Source organism: Schistocerca gregaria, chromosome 5, assembly GCF_023897955.1.
Source record: "Schistocerca gregaria isolate iqSchGreg1 chromosome 5, iqSchGreg1.2, whole genome shotgun sequence".
Lineage (NCBI taxonomy): Eukaryota > Metazoa > Arthropoda > Insecta > Orthoptera > Acrididae > Schistocerca > Schistocerca gregaria.
This window is the reverse complement of record NC_064924.1, coordinates 565750466-565770616: the sequence shown is the minus strand read 5'-3', so window position 1 is coordinate 565770616 and position 20151 is coordinate 565750466. Positions and strand designations below refer to the sequence as shown.

The following is a 20151-nucleotide window of genomic DNA, read 5'->3' as shown; positions in this document are numbered from 1 at the left end:
CTTCGGAATAGTCGGACATCTTGGTCCAGTCGTATTATTTTCCCGCGCACGCACGTTCTGTAGACTCGTTTTTACCCTGAACTCCAAAACAGTTACCAAAAACTACTTTAAGCAACACCAAATTTTACCAATTTATAGGTGGAGTACCCCAACTCTCCTCTCCTTCTGTTAAGCGATATTCCATTCCCCCAGACCCCCTCCGCCCCCCCCCCCCCCTTGCCAATTACCCCTCCCTTGACCGTCTTCTAGAACGGCCCCTGACCCCTCCCATTCCACATGCACCGTTAGAAAATGCTGTCAGCTACAAAAATTGCTGTCTTACTGTGTTTATATTCTGGTGTTTGAATGTAGCCAAACATGTAACACGCAGTTGCGCAAAATTCTCCCTTTTGTATTAATCACGTATTCTTCGTGCTTTAATGCATGCTCACAATATGTAAAATTTTATTATTTGTTACCCTTACCTCATGTGCAATTTTGAAGTCCTTCCTATTTTAATTGTTGGTGAATTTGTAGCGGACAGCGTGCCCCGCGCAGTGTGTTCACGACGTGTGATGCACGTGACCGACGGTGCTTAAACGAGGGGGCCGGGACGCGACGAGTTACCATGTACTGCCGCCGCCAGGCTAACACAATTCCTGCGCCTTTGGAGCTGTCACCGCGCTGAAATTCCCACATCGTTACGGCGACGTGTTAAGAGAAAAAAAAGGGAGGGCTAGACGGGTGGCATGTGTGGGAAGAAATAGCAGGGAAGAGAACAGTGCTGAAAAAGGTCCGTCACGATATTAGGAGGTAGGGTAGTTGGTGTGTAGGGTACTGGGGAATCGGGAGTGGCTCCGATTTTGTTCCAGTTACTGGTACTGGTCGCAAACCTACGTTTCTAGCGCTTGTAGACTTAGAGAAAGCTTTTGACAATGTTGATTGGAATACTCTCTTTCAAATTCTGAAGGTGGCAGGGGTAAATACAGGGAGCGAAAGCCTGTTTACAATTTGTACAGACACCAGATGGCAGTTAGAAGAGTCGAGCGGAATGGAAGGGAAGTAGTGGTTGGGAGGAGAGTGAGACAGGATTGTAGCCTGTCCCCGAAGTTATTCAATCTGTATATTGAGCAAGCAGTAAAGGAAACAAAAGAAATATTCGGAGTAGGAATTAAAACCCATGGAGAAGAAATGAAAACTTTGAGGTTCACCGATGGCATTGTAATTCTGTCAGAGACAGCAACGGACCAGGAAGAGCAGCTGAACAAAATGGACAGTGTCTTGAAAGGAGTATATAAGATGAACATCAACAAAAGCAAAACGAGGGTAATGGAATGTAGTCGAATTAAATCGGGTGATGCTGAGGGAATTACATTAGGAAATGGGACGCTTGAAGTAGTAAAGGAGTTTTGCTATTTGGGGAGCAAAATAACTGATGATGGTCGAAGTAGAATGGTTCAAATGGCTCTGAGCACTATGGGACTTAACAGCAGAGATCATCAGTCCCCTAGAACTCAGAACTACTTACACCTAACTAACCTAAGGACATCACACACACCCATGCCCGAGGCAGGATTCGAACCTGCGACCGTAGCGGTCTCGCGGTTCCAGACTGAAGCGCCTAGAAGCGCTCGGCGGTGGAAGTAGAGAGGATATAAAATGTAGACTGGCAATGGCAAGGAAAGCGTTTCTGAAGAGGAGAAATTTGTTAACATCGATTATAGATTTAAGTGTCAGGAGCTCGTTTCTGAAAGTATTTGTATGGAGTGTAGCCATGTATGGAAGTGAAACGTGAACAATAAATTGTTTGGACAAGAAGAGAATAGAAGCTTTCGGAATGTGGTGCTGCAGAAGAATGCTGAAATTTGTGGCACACCTTGACTAGAAGAAGGGATCACTAATTTAGTATTGGAGGGCAGCGAGGAGGGTAAAAATCGTAGAGGGATACCAAGAGATGAATACACTAAGCAGATTCAGAAGGATGTAGGTTGCAGTAGGTACTGGGAGATGAAGAAGCTTGCACAGGATAGAGTAGCATGGAGAGCTGCATCAAACCAGTCTCAGGACTGAAGACCACAACAACAACTGGTACTAGTGAGTAACAGTGGTTTCTGGTTTGTCGGTGGATGTGTTAATCAGCACTGAGTGCGGATATTATTTTGCGGATCCTGGATAAATAAATCTGGAACTTTGTCATTAGAAAGTCAGCATTAGTAGCCCTGAAGTTGGCAAGATCTAAAACTGAATTATAATTTAAATGTGTTAAGAACCTGACGGAACGTCTGATTTTAGTGCCATGTCACGTAGCTGTGCACTTCAGGGGAATTTGTAGTGACTGTCAAAACCCACTCTATATATTCATGGTTTATGTGATCCAGCGACCACACAAATGCTATGCAAAAGTTTTCAACGACATTAGTCGCATTTGGGCATTAAAATGAATCAATGAGAACAGGTAAAAATTTGTACCAGACTGGAAATCGAACCCGGGTCTCCTCCCACTTATCATGAGAAGTTGCCTTAAGCACCTGTTATCCGACCCAAATTCCCACCAAATGGTCCAAATCGCTCTGAGCACTATGGGAGTTAACATCTGAGGTCATCAGTCCCCTAGAACTTAGAACTACTTAAACCTAACCAACCTAAGGACGTCACACACCTCAATGTCCGAGGCAGGATTCGAACCTGCGACCGTAGCGGTCGCGCGGTTCCAAACTGAAGCGCCTAGAACCACTCGGCCACCCTGACCGGCCAAATTCCCACCCTCTTGCATACTAATAGCTAGCAGCACCTACACATGAACCCCTCACTCGCCATTTCGGATTACACATGGGATCAAGCTTCGTGTTCTCCTGCACTGAAAGAATGGACCTTTGGTCGTCGAACCTTGTATGGGGGTCGTGCCGTGTGTGGAGATATCAGCTTGGACCTACCGATAACAAACAGAAGTGTCGCCGCAGCAAGTGACATGACAGCCGATACGGCAGTGGCACCATAAGCTGCTGTTCCCATAACGCTTCTCTTAAAATTGTTGTGGCACAGTCAGCTGAGATTACTTGTAGGACACTGGCGTTGTAATCTAGGTTATTGTATCAGAACTTAGCCGGGAACACAGTAAGAAGAAGATTAGGTACAAAGAGGCCCGAATCTAAGGGGGTGCGAATGATATGCGTTGTTATAAGCGAAATCCATAAATACAGACTATCAGAGAGGAAATAAACGACTAAGAGGAAAAACAGGCAATAATGATTTCATACTATCTTCTCGGCGTATCCAAGAAAATGAAAGTTTGACGTAAAATTTTTGCCAGATCGCTACACTACTAAAGGGCCAGTTGCGCAGCAGCTTTAGTTCTATCCTCGGAATAGCGCGGAAAACGCGTTGCGCGAACGCCTGACCGGAAATAAACGCAGGATAACTAAACCCGTGATTCTGGCAGGGTTAGTGAAGTTAATCGGAGAAAAAGTTTTGACAATGGCAGGAACAGTTACAGAATTAGTGATGACACGATTGTTTGTTAGAACGAGGAAGGAGAAGAAACGGGGACATCACACAAATTATATGGAAGAATATGATGATTCTATGTTTGTATAAAAATTTCGTACTACTACTAATTTTCGAGTGTATGAATGAACTGTGAAACTATTTCCCACCTTAAAACGTTTTACTTGTAGTGGGCCCAATAGCCATTTGATACTGGTACTTCGGCCGGCCAGTGTGGCCGAGCGGTTCTAGGCGCGTCAGTCTAGAACCGCGCGACCGCTACGGTCGCAGGTTCGAATCCTGCCTCGGGCATGGATGTTTGTGATGTCCTTAGGTTAGTTAGGTTTAAGTAGTTCTAAGTTCTAGTGGACTGATGACCTCAGATGTTAATCCCATAGTACTCAGAGCCACTTGAACCGTATTGGTACTTCGTCAATTATATTCTGTCGTGTTATTTACGTAAACGAGTGGATAAAAATGTCCATTTGTGCCAAAACAGTCTCGCATACTTGGCGTATGTTGCGACTGCTGCAATATTAGAAATACCTATTTCGTTTTATCTAGCAGACAGTGACAAAACAGACGTAATCAAATCGAGAAACCATACCAGTCTTGGGTACTATTCGCATTAACAGCTTTTTCAGTACCAGACAACGACATTCTGATTTTTCATGTAGCAAAACGTTAAATGATCTTTGATGAGGTAATAGATTCTTTCGCAGAAAGGAAGTCACGCTGCTCAAATGGCTCTGAGTACTATGGGACTTAACATCTATGGTCATCAGTCCCCTAGAATTTAGAACTACTTAGACCAAACTACAACACACAAGACCCAGCCATCACGAGGCAGAGAAAATCCCTGATCCCGCCGGGAATCGAACCCGGGAACCCGGGCGTGGGAAGCGAGAACGCTACCGCACGACCACGAGATGCGGGCGAAGTTACTCTGTGTAAACCTTAACGAGATTAAAGTGAAAAAAAAAAATGCTGGGACCTAAGGATTGAAGAAATGTGTACTGTCTTGCTTGTCTTTTGTCTTTACTAGTTTCATGTTTCCTATATTTAATTTTATGTCACAAAAAAGAGAAAGTTATAAGCTAATAGACACTAAAGACTGCAAATTTTCTTAAGAGTACTTATTCTCCGGTCACAAATAACTCCATCCAGTATTAGTTGCGAGATTTTTTTAAAGGTGGTAAGATGTGAAACCACAGCTACCACAGGATATTTTAATTTCCACTTCCTGAATATAGGTATGATTGCTTCCATTACAAAATATACACGTCTGAATTCCACTACGTGAAATAAAGGGTCGTGCGATAGACGAATGCTGTGTGAAGTGTGGCATTGCACTTTGGTATTTAAGACCAAATAACATGACTTACGTTTCCTCAATCATATGTGTTGTATATATCAACCTCTTCAGAAAGAAGTGCCCTACAGCATGAAGAAACTTTTGAAAATCGATTTTTAAAAATTGCTCACGTTCTATCTCAAACTCTCGATTGGGAGGGAGCGGCCGCCTCTACCAAGCATTTGCCCAGGTTCGGAAATATCGTAGATCTGGCGCTCAGTACAATTGTTGTATTTGGAAGTGGAATTCACACACAAATAACAAAGTGGCATCAAACCAAGTAATGGATGTAGCACATGTAAATAACGACGCATAAGTGAGACACATTCAAAGAATGAAAGCTAATTTTGAATGCTTGGAGAGGTGTGATTCAAGCCCTTTAAAAGTCCTGGCTCAGATAAAACTATAAGAGACACGTCTATATTTGACATCTGGCAGGTACATCTTTCCAATATTTAGGATTGTGCCACAGTCTCAAAAGAACAATTTCGAAGTTTTTGTGTGATATGTTTGATGCTATTTACGATGCCCTAAAGACTCATTTACAAGCTAATCTTTCTCACACTTGTACTCCACATCAGTTAAAAACAACGACATATTAAATTTATCCTATACTGAATTTTGGAACTACGCTTCATGTAAGTGCATTTGAAGACACTATAATATAGTTCATTTTCTTTTTTAAAAGCTACACTCATCCTGAAGTAATAATGCCACCAGAGGTTCTGTTACTTTCTTTTCCAAATCCGCTGGACAAGTGTTTAAAAGAGCACTAAAATTTCCAGTGCTCGAATCTGGTTGTTCGAGTATACTGCCAGTATTCCATTAATTTTCTCGATTTTTATGATGAGATGAGCAGCTGTGAAACTACATCCTACCTTTCACTAATACTTCCTTGCTCACACATAAATTTTATACATGCATCATATAAGGTAAACATCATAAATTTTTACCACGTAGTTTAAGGTTTGTTTTCATGGTCGCATTGCAAAACCTTTAGACACCAAAGTTGCACATCCCACCACTGTACACAGAACAAAGGGGTTTTGCAGAAATCGTTAATGTGATATATAATTGACACTACACAATTTTGTAACACGCAAGCACAAATACGAAAAACTTCAAATACAACGCGTTAGCTTCAAATATGGCGACCTCTTTGACACTAATCGGTATTGGAAGGAGAAAAGTTGCGCCACAAGAATTTGAGTTTTTCCACACTCACATAGGGGGGGGGGGGGGGGGGGGCTGGTAGAGGGGGTGGAGAATAAAGATAATATACCTGTTATCAGCTTAAAACTATTGTTAGCAATTTCGTAACCGTATAAAGTTTCTGTGTGCCCACATAGGCACATATTCACTTTAATCGTAGGAAACTTCTCCACAAGAAATGTTTTTAATTATACGCTAAAATCCGTTTCCTCCTCCAACCTCTTGTTGTATACTGGCAATACGTTATAGAGTATCATCTGATAACCATGTGGCTCACATGTCTCTGAATATGAGTTGTTCTTCCTCATTTTGTGTGGAGATACCCACAGCTGCATGTATTGTAGTTGCGATCCACGCTTTTAGCTTGTACAATTGTATGTTATCTCTGATCAACAAGACACATTTGTATATACGTAGGAAGGTCCCGCAGGTACAGGCAGTTTTAAATGCAGTGCACCTCTAGGTGACGTGCCACAAGGAGCCCATTTATGTAATGTAAAGATTTCATTAAACTATTTGCTAGTTTTAACCCAAAATAAAAGCGTTACATTTTTAGGTATACTAATTTCCAGATATCTCACTTAACTTTCACAAAGTAAAATACTACTAATAAAGAAAATAACAAGGACTTCTAGAAGCTATGTTTCTGTCAAGATAACGTGCAGTTAAAGACAGACAAAGACGCCCGTTCACAGGCTGGCCATATCTGCTGCTAACAATAAATTTGACACGTTTTTATGTCCAAATATAGGACCTTAAAAAAGAGAGAATAGAAAGACTTACTTTCTATTTACATTCCAGGTATATTTTTGTATTCACAATATTAGTGCTATGAGCAGTACTGTTTTTCTGCGGGAACACTGGGGGATGCGTACCCCTAAACCTTTTCGTTGACAAATTAATTTTTTTACGATGTTGAGAATTTGGAAGAGTGCCAGGGATTTATTTCACGGACGTAAATTTTTTATTTCACTTTTTCGTGTTGGTAATTGCAATACGAATGACACCAGTGCAGTTTTCGGTGGGAAAAGCGATGTCATTGACTATTTCAACCATTTCGAAGCTGCGCCAACCGTTCTTGACAACTGAATCGCTGGCAGCCAGTTGATGACATGTTGTGACGTCATGGTTAAAAGCAGATGGGTGGTATCCAATGCTTCAGGTATAAGTAATTTTCGCTGCATTATATCCAATGTCGGGGTACACTCAAACTTTTTTTTTTAGAAAAAAAAGCACTGGATATGGGCAATATTGACAACGACGAGTACACACATCAATTTTATATTGTGTAAATTATGATGTCAGAGTTGCGAGAGTTTGTTGTTATCTTACGTCTTATACTGCATAACATGTGAACTCAAATTTTCGGACAAAGTGATGTACTTTTCTGAGTTGCAATTTATTGCAAGTTATACTGAAATGATGTACTAAGCAATAATGCAAACAAAGTATTATAAAATTTATTAGAACATTTTAATATATTTTATTTTTAGTAGCAGTAATTTTATTCATTCGTAGATAAATTGTACTACATTTTAAGAACAACAAAAATAACGTAATTCATAGATACAGGAACTTGAATACTTAAACAGCTTTTGTGTGACAAGGATAGGAAGGAAGCAGCTGTAGCCATAAATTAGGAATCATTACGGCATTTGGCCAAAGTAGTAGTAATCTAGAGGGACCACGGAAAAAATAAATCGGGATGGCTAGACGAAAATTGTAGCCTTCAGCCACACGAATACAAGGCGTCTGTTTGAAACAGAGCTTCCCGGACATACGACCAGTCTCTTCAAAACAGTGCTACTTCATTCGATTTATCCCTAGCGCACAACAGCTTTGTATACAACTTATTTAATAATCTAAAAGACTGTTGTTACAATGTTCATTCATTTCTCACTCCCAGTCACTGAACACACTACTCTTTCTTCTAATTGTTTGCCTGTTCTCGTTCTCCACAGGGTCGGCATTGTTATACGGGGTAGTTTTATGTTCCGGTATGATAATAGTCACTAATTGTTGGTGTACGTGTATCTGAGACAGGACGTAGGTATTTACACAGCTGGACGTCGCAAGCTAACGCGCACAGCTGTCCGGGCACCTACACACAACAATGCATAATGTAAACCTACACATACAATTAGCTGACGTTGTTATTATCACTGTAAAAACATAGACGCTGCAGCACGTTAAAAGTGGGAGTGATAGCAAATTTTATTGGAGGAGGGTGAAGTACGAAACTGTAAGCTGTACCCACCCAGAAATCAAATATGTAATTATGTAAGAAATAGTGGGCGATGAATAAAACCTCTCAACCGACTTCGTTATTTTTGGTACTCGTAATGTCTCCTACAGCCCACACGTATTGTTGGCAATTTAGCTATTTTTTTCTGCAACAATTCGACTTGTCTCTGATTGGATAGCTGTGTATTTCACGTCGTGGGAGTACCAACTGCGCCCCTTTGCCAAAATGATTTTTTTACAAAACTATAAAATATTATCAACTGTATAAAGAAACCTCGTGTGTAACAACTTGGTAGACGCATACAAGAAAGTTATTATTATGTTTTTCTTGTTTGTCATGTCACCTTTTTTGTAAGGCAGTAAATTCGCCTGCAACAGGATATTGAGGCTTCCACTGGTGAAAACAAAGGAAAGGGAGAGGGCGAATTGAGTGGAAGTTTGTGCCGTGTTGAGTTGCTGATTAATCAAAGTTCCCAGTTAGATTCTGTCGAAAACGGAAAGGTATTAAGTAAACTTCGAAAGTTAAGCGTACAGTGAGTAACGGTATCGGTAGCGCTATATCGACTAGCGTCACTTGTATAAGAGTAATGTACGATAGTTGTTAAACTCGTGTAACCAGTACATACTTGGAAGCATCTGGGTTATACCACGACATGTAATGACCACATAAAACGAAAAATGACTTGATTTCAACTGGCATTACTTGACGCTAAATGTTTCACTCGACAAAAGGGAAACAATGTATGCATCAGAGAAGAAAGTATTTCCATATGATATATGTTTTGCTTACGTAATTGTTTTCTACTCTAGAGATAGGTATGACGTGGGATTCGGTGGCAAAGTACTGTTATACCATAAGGGAGACAGATAATACACAACACAATTCTATCATTAGTTGAGGGGGAAAAATATCGTCACATTTTTAAAAATTTTTTTTTGTGAAATTTCACAGCTACCCGGTATTACAGAATGATGCCACTTTCAATTGCAGGCAATGAAAACCTCTTAACGCCATTTGTCCGCAAAAACTCGTAATTCCAGTAACCCCGCAACCAAAGAGATTTGAAAGTGCATGGGTTTCTCATATCTGTCAATGAAAGGGCTTGTACTATACAGTTCAGACAGGCTGCAACTTTCTATACCACGAAATATTATTTTTTTAAGAACTTTTGCTTCACCGACAAAATTTAACAAAATAGAGTTACGAGGTTTTCATTAACTACCATCATGTTTCATATCCATTAATTTTTGAACATTAGGTAGCAAATTTTTGCTATTGTAATCACGTTTTTTATTTTATTTACAATAGACATCACAGTGCAACTGTAAAAAACAAATCCAGACTATCCTTTAATCCCCAACGAATTAAAATAAATTCGATGAAAATCAGTCTGACACTATGTGAGTTACACTTATAATCTCCGACAGTCAGTTAAACAGACAGACAGTTTGCTGGTATTCATTTATTGAAACAAGAAATCTTTCCAGAGTGTTACGCGATTTCTTGTTATTTTGAATAGTTCCAACTGTTCCGTTCCTTGTCCACATATCTGTGAACTGGCTGCCCAGTAGCTTCTCATGAATTTTATCCAAAATTAAAATTCTAGTTGCCATGTCGTGAATACCTGTAAGCCAATGACACCCCATTATGACACCTACATATGTACTCAGCAGACATCTGCGATACCTTCGTTCATCATCATGCTCCATACATCCAATCAAGAAGGAGACTCTTCAGGCATGTGGAAACATTCATTCAGTCACTAACCCACTCCTACTTTCCAAACCCCACAAACGCTATCCTGCATATGTTGCTGGACTATCATCTTTGACAAAAAGGCCCCAATGAATAACTACCGTTTAGGGTTTGTTTGGAGCAGGAATGTTTCATTCCCCAGTGGGGTGTGTGTTATATATAACTCCTGAGTTGGGCCAATGGTGTACTTGGGTGGTTCAGTTTCTGAGTGCTATTTCCACTGAAATCTAGAGTTCATTATGTCATATTTCATATGTCTTTATCAGAGACACACCATTAGAGATCACACAAAGAAATAAAGAGCAGTTTGTTTCTTTTGTATCATCACAGGTAAATCAGAAACCCCTCACATCATCTTGTCACCATGAGGGCATTGGAGCAAGTGTGACATGTTAGTGCTGTGAAATTCATCATACATTCAAGTTCCCTGACAGCCCATCAGTCATTTACTTTTATTATTTATGTATCTATTTGCCACAACAGTATGGGACCTGTTAGTTACATTACAGAAATAGTGTAGGTGTATATGAAGCCTATACAAAGAAGGGTAAGATTAGACAAGAACAGGGCAGGAAGACAACCGTGGCTTATCAGTGAAACCATATCAGCATTCACCTACAGCAACATGTGAAACACCAAGTCAGGAAGCCCAGTTGGGAAATGAACCCAGCTCTTCCCGTATCAGTGCATTAACACTGGTTTAGTCAACATGCTCCGTGTATGATTCGGAAAGAGAACCACATGTACCTAATCTAGAAGGAGCTTACAACATGCACAAGAAGTATGATCAGTTATATAAACCAAACAGGAAACTTTGTTATATTACACTTCTGAAAGAAATTTGTAAATCTATTATTTAATGTTACTGGAAAAAAATACTGCCAACCACACATGAACACCTGCTAAAGCTATATTCCCCACAACCATTCTTGCAACACATCACTTCTCTGAGGAGGTGTAGTGCACTGAATCTGAAGCAGAGAAAACAGATGACCAACAGCAGAAACATTGTTGTGCAAAGACACACACAGGATAGGTCGTACATGTGTTAACAGATTACGTGGTATTCAACAATATATAGGGGCCAAGTATCTCTGTAAACTGACATATTCACTTACATGGTTGAAACTCTTCTCAAGAAGAAATGTTTTTAAGTCTTCTCTAAAAGATGTTTTCGTATCCAACCTCTTTGAGTATGAGTTATTTTTGCTCACTCCACATGGAGGGTCCAATAGTTACACATGTAATAACTATAGCAATTGATACTAGTTTGCAAGTCTCCAAGATTAGATCTTGTCATCAACATGTTTGTATATGTGTAGGGAGGCTACTGTAAGTATGTACGGCTTTTTAAATAGGGGCTTGCAGCAAGCCATTGCAGAGTTGTGTGACAAGATTTGAGCAGCGCTTCTGTGTAACATAAAAATTTTATTTAATTGACTATCAGTTTTATCACAAAAAAGCCATTTCATAAACCTACAAGGGACAGGAGGCAACCAAAGTAAGCCATTCTAGCACCTTCTGAGGAGCATAACATGCCAAGCCGAGTCTCTGGGAGAGTTCCTGTTACATGGACTTGTCAGTTTAAGCTTTGATCAACAAACATTTCTAAAACATTTGTAGATCATACTCTTTCTAACTCACTTCCACCCAGTATGAGTTGGAGATCTTGGGTTTGATTCATTTTTCCAAACTGAATGTATTTATTTATTTATTTATTTATTTTTTTCGCCACAGGTCAGGCACTTGGTACTGAATTATGTATGCAATGACTTTACCAGATGCAGATAGAGATTCTCTAACATCATTCACTATTACACAAGTGTCATTTGCAAACAACATGATCTTAGCTGCAGTTTCTAAGGTTTGTACATCAATTATATAAGTAAAGAACAGAAGGAGGTATGACAAACTACCTCTTGGCACACCTAGTTCAACATTCTTTGGGTCATATGCTAATCTGATTTTATGATTAGAATAAGCTGACGTGAGTTTCATAACCTGTGATCTACACACATAAAAAAAGTTTTGCATCACCTCAGTTCTAAGCGTTCTGGAACCTGTACAGAAAATTGAAATAGAGATCAACTTAAACATAATTTTCACCCTGTCCAAATTTCTGTACACACCGGTACCTCTAATATCCAGTAGCACGTCCTCTTGCATTGATGCATGCCTGTATTCATTGTGGCATACTATCCACAAGTTCATCAAGGCACTGCTGGTCCAGATTGTGCCACTCTCAATGGTGATTCAGCGTAGATCCCTCAGAGTGTTGGTGGGTCACATAGTCCATAGACATCTCTTTTCAATCTATACCAGGCATGTTTGATAGGTTTCATTTCTGAAGAACATGCTGGCCACTCTAGTCGAGCGCTGTCATTATCTTGAAGGAAGTCATTCACAAGATGTGCACAATGGTGGCGCTAATTGTCATCCAGGAAGACAAATGCCTTGCCGATATGCTGCCAATATGGTTGCACTATTGGTCAGAGGATGGCATTGACGTATCGTACAGCCATAATGGCATCTTCCACGGCCACCAGTGGCGTATGTTGGCGCCACATAATGCCACCCCAAAACAGCAGAGAACCTCCACCTCACTGCACTCGCTAAACAGTGTGTCGAAGGCATTCAGACTGACCGGGTTGCCTCCAGACACGTCTACGACGATTGTCTGGTTGAAGGCCTATGCAACACTCATCAACAAAGAGAACCTGAGCAGTCCATTCGGCCTGTTGTTGGGCCCATCTGTACAGTGCTGCATGGTGTCGTTGTTGCAAAGATGGAACTCGCCATGGACATCGGGAGTGAAGTTACTCATCGTGCAGCCTATTGCACACAATCTGAGTCATAACATGATGAACTGTGCCTGCACGAAAATCATTATTCAACATGGTGGCATTGCTGTCAGGGTTCCTCCGAGCCATAATCTGTAGGTAGCAGAAATCCTCTGCAGTAGTAGTCCTTGGGCAGCCTGAGTGAGGCATGTCATTGACCGTGGTATTGACTACAGACAACACAAGCCATGTACCTCCTTCCTGGTGGAATGACTGGAACTGATCGGCTGCCGGACCCCCTAATCTATTAGGCGCTGCTCATGTGTGGTTGTTTACATCTTTGGGTGGGTTTAGTGACATCTCTGAACAGTCAAAGGGATTGTGTCTGTGATACAATATCCACAGTCAACGTCCAGCTAAAAGATTCTTTTCAATAATTCATGCTTCTGCCTTACACCTCTGTTTATATTCAACATTAGATTTAAGAAAATACAAACATCCCCACTTTTAGCATACTTTGTACAGAACTGACTAGACAAATTATCATGATTAATATTAACAGTACCTAATTTTCAATCCTTACACCTGTGTGCCATAATACACAGTCAATATTGGAATTATTAACTACAACTTCAGGTTCAAAAGATATGCTTCTCAAACTATAAATATTATAGATTAAAATATGAAAACTTCTAAATTAGAGACTAGTTGCAGTTGTGCTTACACTTTGCTGTGTGATATGTGACCCTGTTTTGAGGCTGATAACCAAAACTCCTGGAGTACAACAGGTTTTCTGTACCTTGTAAGGATTTTTTTGCTGCATTGTAATGCTCACTGCAGCTGCTATTGGTGAGGATGGATCTTTTGTTGCCAGTGAAGGGTCTTTTTCTATTAAGGCTTAAACTTCCAGAAGACTCACTATAGGCAGTTCAGAACCTGTAAGAGGTTTCCACCCAGCATATGCATAAAGTACGAAGAAGAGCAGATAGAAGAGGTTGACAGTCTTAAATTCCTGAGATTACAACTTGATAATAAATTCAGTTGGGAGGAGCACACCACAGAACTGCAAAAAAGCCTTAACAAATCTGTATTTGCAATTCGAGTGTTAGCTGACATAGGCGACGTAAAAATGAAAATGCTTTCATACTTTGCCTACTTTCATTCCATAATGTCATATGGTATAATATTTTGGGGTAACTCATCAAGTCAAACAAAAATTTTAAGAGTCCAAAAGCGTGTAATACATATTATTTGTGGAGTAAACTCACGGACGTCCTGTAGAAACCTCTTCAAAGAACTGGGTATACTGACTACTGCCTCTCAGTATATTTACTCCTTAATGAAATTTGTCCTAAATAATATATCTCTTTTTTCCAACAAACAGCTCAGTTCATACATATAATACCAGGAACAAAAATGATCTGCACAAGGACTTGAAAGCACTTACTTTAGTTCAAAAAGGGGTCCACTACTCAGGAACACTCATCTTCAATAATTTGCCAGCAAACATAAAAAATTTAGTTACAAATAGAGATCAGTTTAACAGGAGCCTGAAAGACTTACTAGTGGCCGACTCCTTCTACTCCATTGACGAATTTTTTAATAGAAACAAATGATGTGTTGTATATATTTATACTATTAGTATTGTTATTTCAGCTTAAAAAAAAAAAAAAAAAAAAAAAGTGACTTGTTCCACATCCACGAGGATCTCCTCAACACGGATCTATGGAACAGAAAACTAATCTAATGTAATCTAATCATGCCTCTGGCTGCTGGTGTAGTATCCTCTGTTGCCAAAGTTGGGTCCTCTGTTGCTGGTGTAAAGTCTTCTGCTGGAAGTGACCTGCTTTCATCTGCAGATGTCCTGCCTTCTACTGTAGATGAGCTGGTTTCTGCTGTAGGTGATGTAACCTCTACTGCAAGTGACCTGACTCAGCTGCTGTGGGCCATGACATATTTCCCTCTGCCACAAGTGAAATGAAGACCTTTCAGAATTACTGTCTGCTGAAATGTGGCTATCTGCTATAACATGGGAATTAATAAGTGTTTGGTGCTACAGCATACAGATTTCTGTATAGGCACAATCCGTATCACTCCAAGCAGAGTGGGGGGGGGGGGGGGGGGGGGGGAGAGGGGTTCCCTTCATAGTCTTAGATTTTATTGAATTTAGCGTATGTTAAAATTCACCGGAGTAAGTAAGAAACACATATTTTTTTGTTCTCCAAAAAAATTCCTGTCCTGAGATACAGGCCTCCAAAGATGACACTGCGAACACCATTTTAAAGATGTAAATTTCAGAAAAAATTTTAAAATGCTGTATCTCTTTAACAGTTCTAGATTTTTGTTAGAGTTTTTTTATTTGAAAGATAATAGATTTGTGATTACAGTGGTATCCTCCATTTGGACATATTTGCCAAAGTTCTTTTACTGTCACCATTTTTTTTTTATAATTTAGAGAAAAAATTTTTTTTTCAAAAATGCCAGTGCAGAAAAGTTATATTTTTTCTGTCAATTAGTGCCATGTAGTGCTATATTCTCTGTAAAGGAGAGCTTTCACTTTTAAGTTGGACAGGTTTTATTTTAAAAATCATTTTTTTAAAACTTTCAAGCGTTATTTATATTGTCTTTGTTGCAGTTTCTTATCACTTTGTTTGTTGCAGTTATTTCTTTTCACTTTCATTGTTACAGATATTTCTTACACTTTGTTGTGGTTTCTTGTCACTTTCTTTCTCATGATTGTTCATTGAAGGTTTCTGTATTGTAATTGTTCAGTGCTAATTTGTTTACTGAAGAGGCTTCTAAGAAACCTGAGGCCATTGAGTGAGTTCTGTGTTTACATGAGGAATTTGTCAGTTGACACAATTGCAGTGTACTCTGTGAAAAGGACTGTTTGAAATGTCTTCTGACTGGGGCCACAGGAGAGTGAAGTGTGCTCACTATTTGCATATCCATAAAAGAGTGATATATAAGACAAACAAAAAAAAAATGGATTTTGTTTAGGTTGGGAATAAGTGACCTCATTTGAAGACTCTGTTTCAAAGTGAAGATGTTTCTAGTAACGACTTTTTGTGTTCTAAATTTTTTGGCAGAATAACAACAATCATAATATCTGAACAAGGCGAAGCCTCCCATGCTCCCATGGTGCAGATTTTGCATCAATTGATGATGAATTAAATACCCTGAATCAGCCAACTATAGAGATAGGTGTTAGTCCTGTTAAGAAACTGTGGCCAGTGAAATCGAGTCATAAGCTCTATGCATCAAGAAAGCACAGTGAAATTACTAAAGCTGTGGATGAATACACTACAGCAAAACTGACCACACTCTTCAAAATAGTAATTCCACCTTCAGGAGAAACTGAACCAAAGCACTCTTGCTACTCTTGCCAGGAATTTTTCACAAATATCAATTCAGCTGTTGAATATTGTGTATCCTACAGTGAAATGGTCCAAGTTTTAACTATTATTACAGAGACATTTTCAAAGAAAACTGTTTTGAACCACATCCCATCAGTATCAAAGTACATGGTAGACAAATCAAGAAATGTGAGGTCTGTAAAAGGGATGTTTGGAAGACCAGATCCCTATTATGGTCATCCTGTAGAAGCAGATCAAATTCAAATAGTTCAGTCATTTTATCTGGAAGATAAATGGGACTGTTCTTGCCAGAGAGCCTACAAAAAAGACACTGTAACAGTAACAGTTGAAGGTCAAAAAGTTGTGGAAGTGAAGAGGTACATGACTCGCAGTATTACAGAAACGTTTGCAATTTATAAGAGTAACTATACAACTTCACACATTGGAAGATCAAAATTTTATGCACTATGACCTAAGTGGGTAGTTACACACCCACCTAGAGAGGTATGTTTGTGTGAATACTGAGCGAATTTTGAACTTTGTGTGATAACTTTGAAGAACTTACATATAACACCTTGGTTGGGCATGTGAAGTCATTAGTAGTTTGTGACATAAAGCGAGAGACTTGTTTGTTTCAAGAATGTGGTTACTGCCCTCGAAAGGGAGGACTTTACAGACACTTGACCTGGAAGATGTAGCAAATAACTCTGCAGAAATTTCATATGTGACATGGGAGGAAAAGAAACTAATTGAGAAACTGTTGCCTTTGACAGTTACATTCATGGACTTGGTAAATGGTTAGTGAAAGCAGTAACACACCAGCATCTGAAGAAATTGCAACAACAACGTACTGCAGAAGTGAAAGGGTGCGTACAGGCTGAAGAACTTTGTTTAGTGCTTCACTGTGATTTTGCTGAGAACTGGTCTGTAATTCTCCCATAAGAAGTACAAGGATATCATTGGAGTAATGACTAGGTTTCAATTTTTACAGGAGTGACATATTTTCAAAACAAGACCACAAGTGTTGCATTTATAAGTGATGACACAGGATGTGACTCAGCACATGCTTTGCAAGCAGTGCCCAATATTCTTCAACTGCAAACAGGGGCAGAGAACATCATCATTATTTCTGATGGTGCCCCTAGTCATTTTAAAAATTGTTACCAGCTGTTTGAACTGAGTAAGTTCCTTGTGCCAACTGACTGGGTACACAGTGCTACTGGTCACGGGAAAGGGCCTTGTGATGGTGTAGGAGGCCAGCTGAAGCACCATGCTACAAAACATAATCTTTCCAGACCAAATACAGCTGTGATTCAGAATGCTGAAGATTTTACAAGAGTCATGAAATCTTACACATCCACAGCTTTCATTCTTTTGTCCAAAGAGGAAATCGAAGAATTCTGTGAACAGAAAAAAGAAGAATGGTCCAAACAAACAACTCCAATTAAAGGAATTCAGAAGACACATTTTTGGACTCAAAGTGATGGGTGAACTTATATTGCACGTCCTTTAAAGACCAAGAAGGAAGAAATTCGTTCAGCCAACCCCTCAGAAATAGCAGGATAATATTCAGATACTCAACCCGAGAAGGGGGATGTTTGTGGTGTGTGTGTGTGTATGATTGTCACTGGCGGATTGCAGACATTATAGACACCAGTTATGAGTTAAATGAAATTGCAGTGAACTTTATACTACCACATGGACCAGCTGCTGGATACATGTTTCCAGCTGAAGGACAGCAATAATGCCATCAGTGCTCATTTCCTGTTCACAATGTTTTGAAGATTGTAAGTGCTCCAGTTCCTATTGGTTCAACAGGAAGGCATCATTCTATATCAAAGGAAGATCCTGAAGCAGTGGAACACATTTTTAGTTCACTGACTGGCTAGTTTCAGTACGAAAGAGAGTGCAAAGAAGTTGTATAAATTGAAACCTTTAAGTCTTTGGACCTTTCACATACATTTTGGAACCATTTACATGCTTGAAAAATGAGTCTCTTACTCATCTTTCAAAACTAAAATTGTGTTAAATAGGGCTAGGTTTTTATTTTTATGAGTGAGTCTGTTATGTGATCATGTGGTAATAAAATTTTCAATTGTTTATAAAAACTGTTAAACCTAAAAGTGGAAGCTCTTCTTTTCAGGGAATGTAGAACTATATGGTACTAACTGAAGAAATATTGAATTTAATTGATGTAAGGAGAAAATATCAAAATGCAGTAAATGAAACAGGCAAAAAGGAATACAAACGTCTCAAAAATGAGATTGACAGGAAGTGCAAAATGGCTAAGCAGGGATGACTAGAGGACAAATGTAAGGATGTAGAGGCTTATCTCACTAGGAGTAAGATAGATACTGCATCTAGGAAAATTAAAGAGACCTTTGGAGAAAGGAGAACTACTTGCATGAATATCAAGAGCTTTGATGGAAACCCAGTTCTAAGCAAAGAAGGGAAAGCAGAAAGGTGGAAGGAGTATGTAGAGGGTCTATACAAGGAAGATGTACTTGAGGACAATATTATGTAAATGGAAGAGGATGTAGATGAAGATGAAATGGGAGATATGATACTGCGTGAAGAGTTTGACAGAGCACTGAAAGACCTGAGTTGAAACAAGGCCCCCGGAGTAGACAACATTCCATTAGAACTACTGACAGCCTTGGGAGAGCCAGCCCTGACAAAACTCTACCATCTGGTGAGCAAGATGTATGAGACAGGCGAAATACCCTCAGACTTCAAGAAGAATATAACAGTTCCAATTCCAAAGAAAGCGAAAATTACCGAACTATCAGTTTAATAAGTCACAGCTGCAAAATACTAACGTGAAAAACTGACAGGGAAGATCAGTTTGGATTCCGTTGAAATGTTGGAACATGTGAGGCAATACTGACCCTATGACTTATCTTAGAAGAAAGATTAACGAAAAGCAAACCTACGTTTCTAGCATTTGTAGACTTAGAGAAAGCTTTTGACAATGTTGATTGGAATACTCTGTTTCAAATTATGAAGGTGGCAGGGGTAAAATACAGGGAGCGAAAGGCTATTTGCAATTTGTACAGAAAGCAGATGACAGTATAAGAGTCGAGGGACATGAAAGGGAAGCAGTGGTTGGGAAGGGATTGAGACATGGGTGTAGCCTCTCCCTGATGTTATTCAATCTATACATTGAACAAGCAATAAAGGAAACAAAAGAAAAGTTCGGAGTAGGAGTTAAAATCCTTGGAGAAGAAATAAAAACTTTGAGGTTCGCCAATGACATTGTAATTCTGTCAGAGACAGCAAAGGACTTGGAAGAGCAGTTGAATGGAATGGACAGTGTCTTGAAAGGAGGGTATAAGATGAACATCAACAAAGGCAAACCTAGGATAATGGAATGTATTCGAATTAAATCGGGTGATGCTGAGGGAATTAGATTAGGAAATGAGACACTTAAAGTAGTAAAGGAGTTTTGCTATTTGGGGAGCAAAATAACTGACAATGGTCAAAGTAGAGAGGATATAAAATGTAGACTGGCAATGGCAAGTAAAGCGTTTCTGAAGAAGAAAAATTTGTTAACATCGAGTGTAGATTTAAGTGTCAGGGAGTCGTTTCTGAAAGTATTTGTATGGAGTGTAGCCATGTATGGAAGTGAAACATGGACGATAAATAGTTTGGATAAGAAGAGAATAGAAGCTTTCGAAATGTGGTGCTACTGAAGAATGCTGAAGATTAGATGGGTAGATAACATAACTAATGAGGAAGTACTGAATAGAATTGGGGAGAAGAGGAGCTTGTGGCACAACTTGACGAGAAGAGGGGATCGGTTGGGAGGACATCTTCTGAGACATCGAGGGGTCACCAATTTACTATTGGTGGGCAGCGTGGAGGGTAAAAATCGTAGAGGAAGATCAAGAGATGAATAAACTACGCAGATTCAGAAGGATGTAGGTTGCAGCAGGTACTGGGAGATGAAGAAACTTGCACAGGATAGAGTAGCATGGAGAGCTGCAT

General features: G+C 39.6%; 1 protein-coding gene across 1 annotated transcript in view; it reads left to right on the top strand.

Moving 5' to 3' along the window:
* The first annotated feature begins 8682 nt into the window (after positions 1 to 8682).
* LOC126272885 (golgin subfamily A member 8Q-like) overlaps positions 8683 to 20151 on the top strand; it is a 219559-nt gene continuing 208090 nt past the window's right edge. Inside the window, exon 1 of the mRNA XM_049976133.1 lies at positions 8683 to 9013. Coding sequence (XP_049832090.1) covers positions 9012 to 9013 — 2 coding nt within the window. The 5' untranslated portion in view covers positions 8683 to 9011. The remainder of the gene's footprint in view (positions 9014 to 20151) is intronic.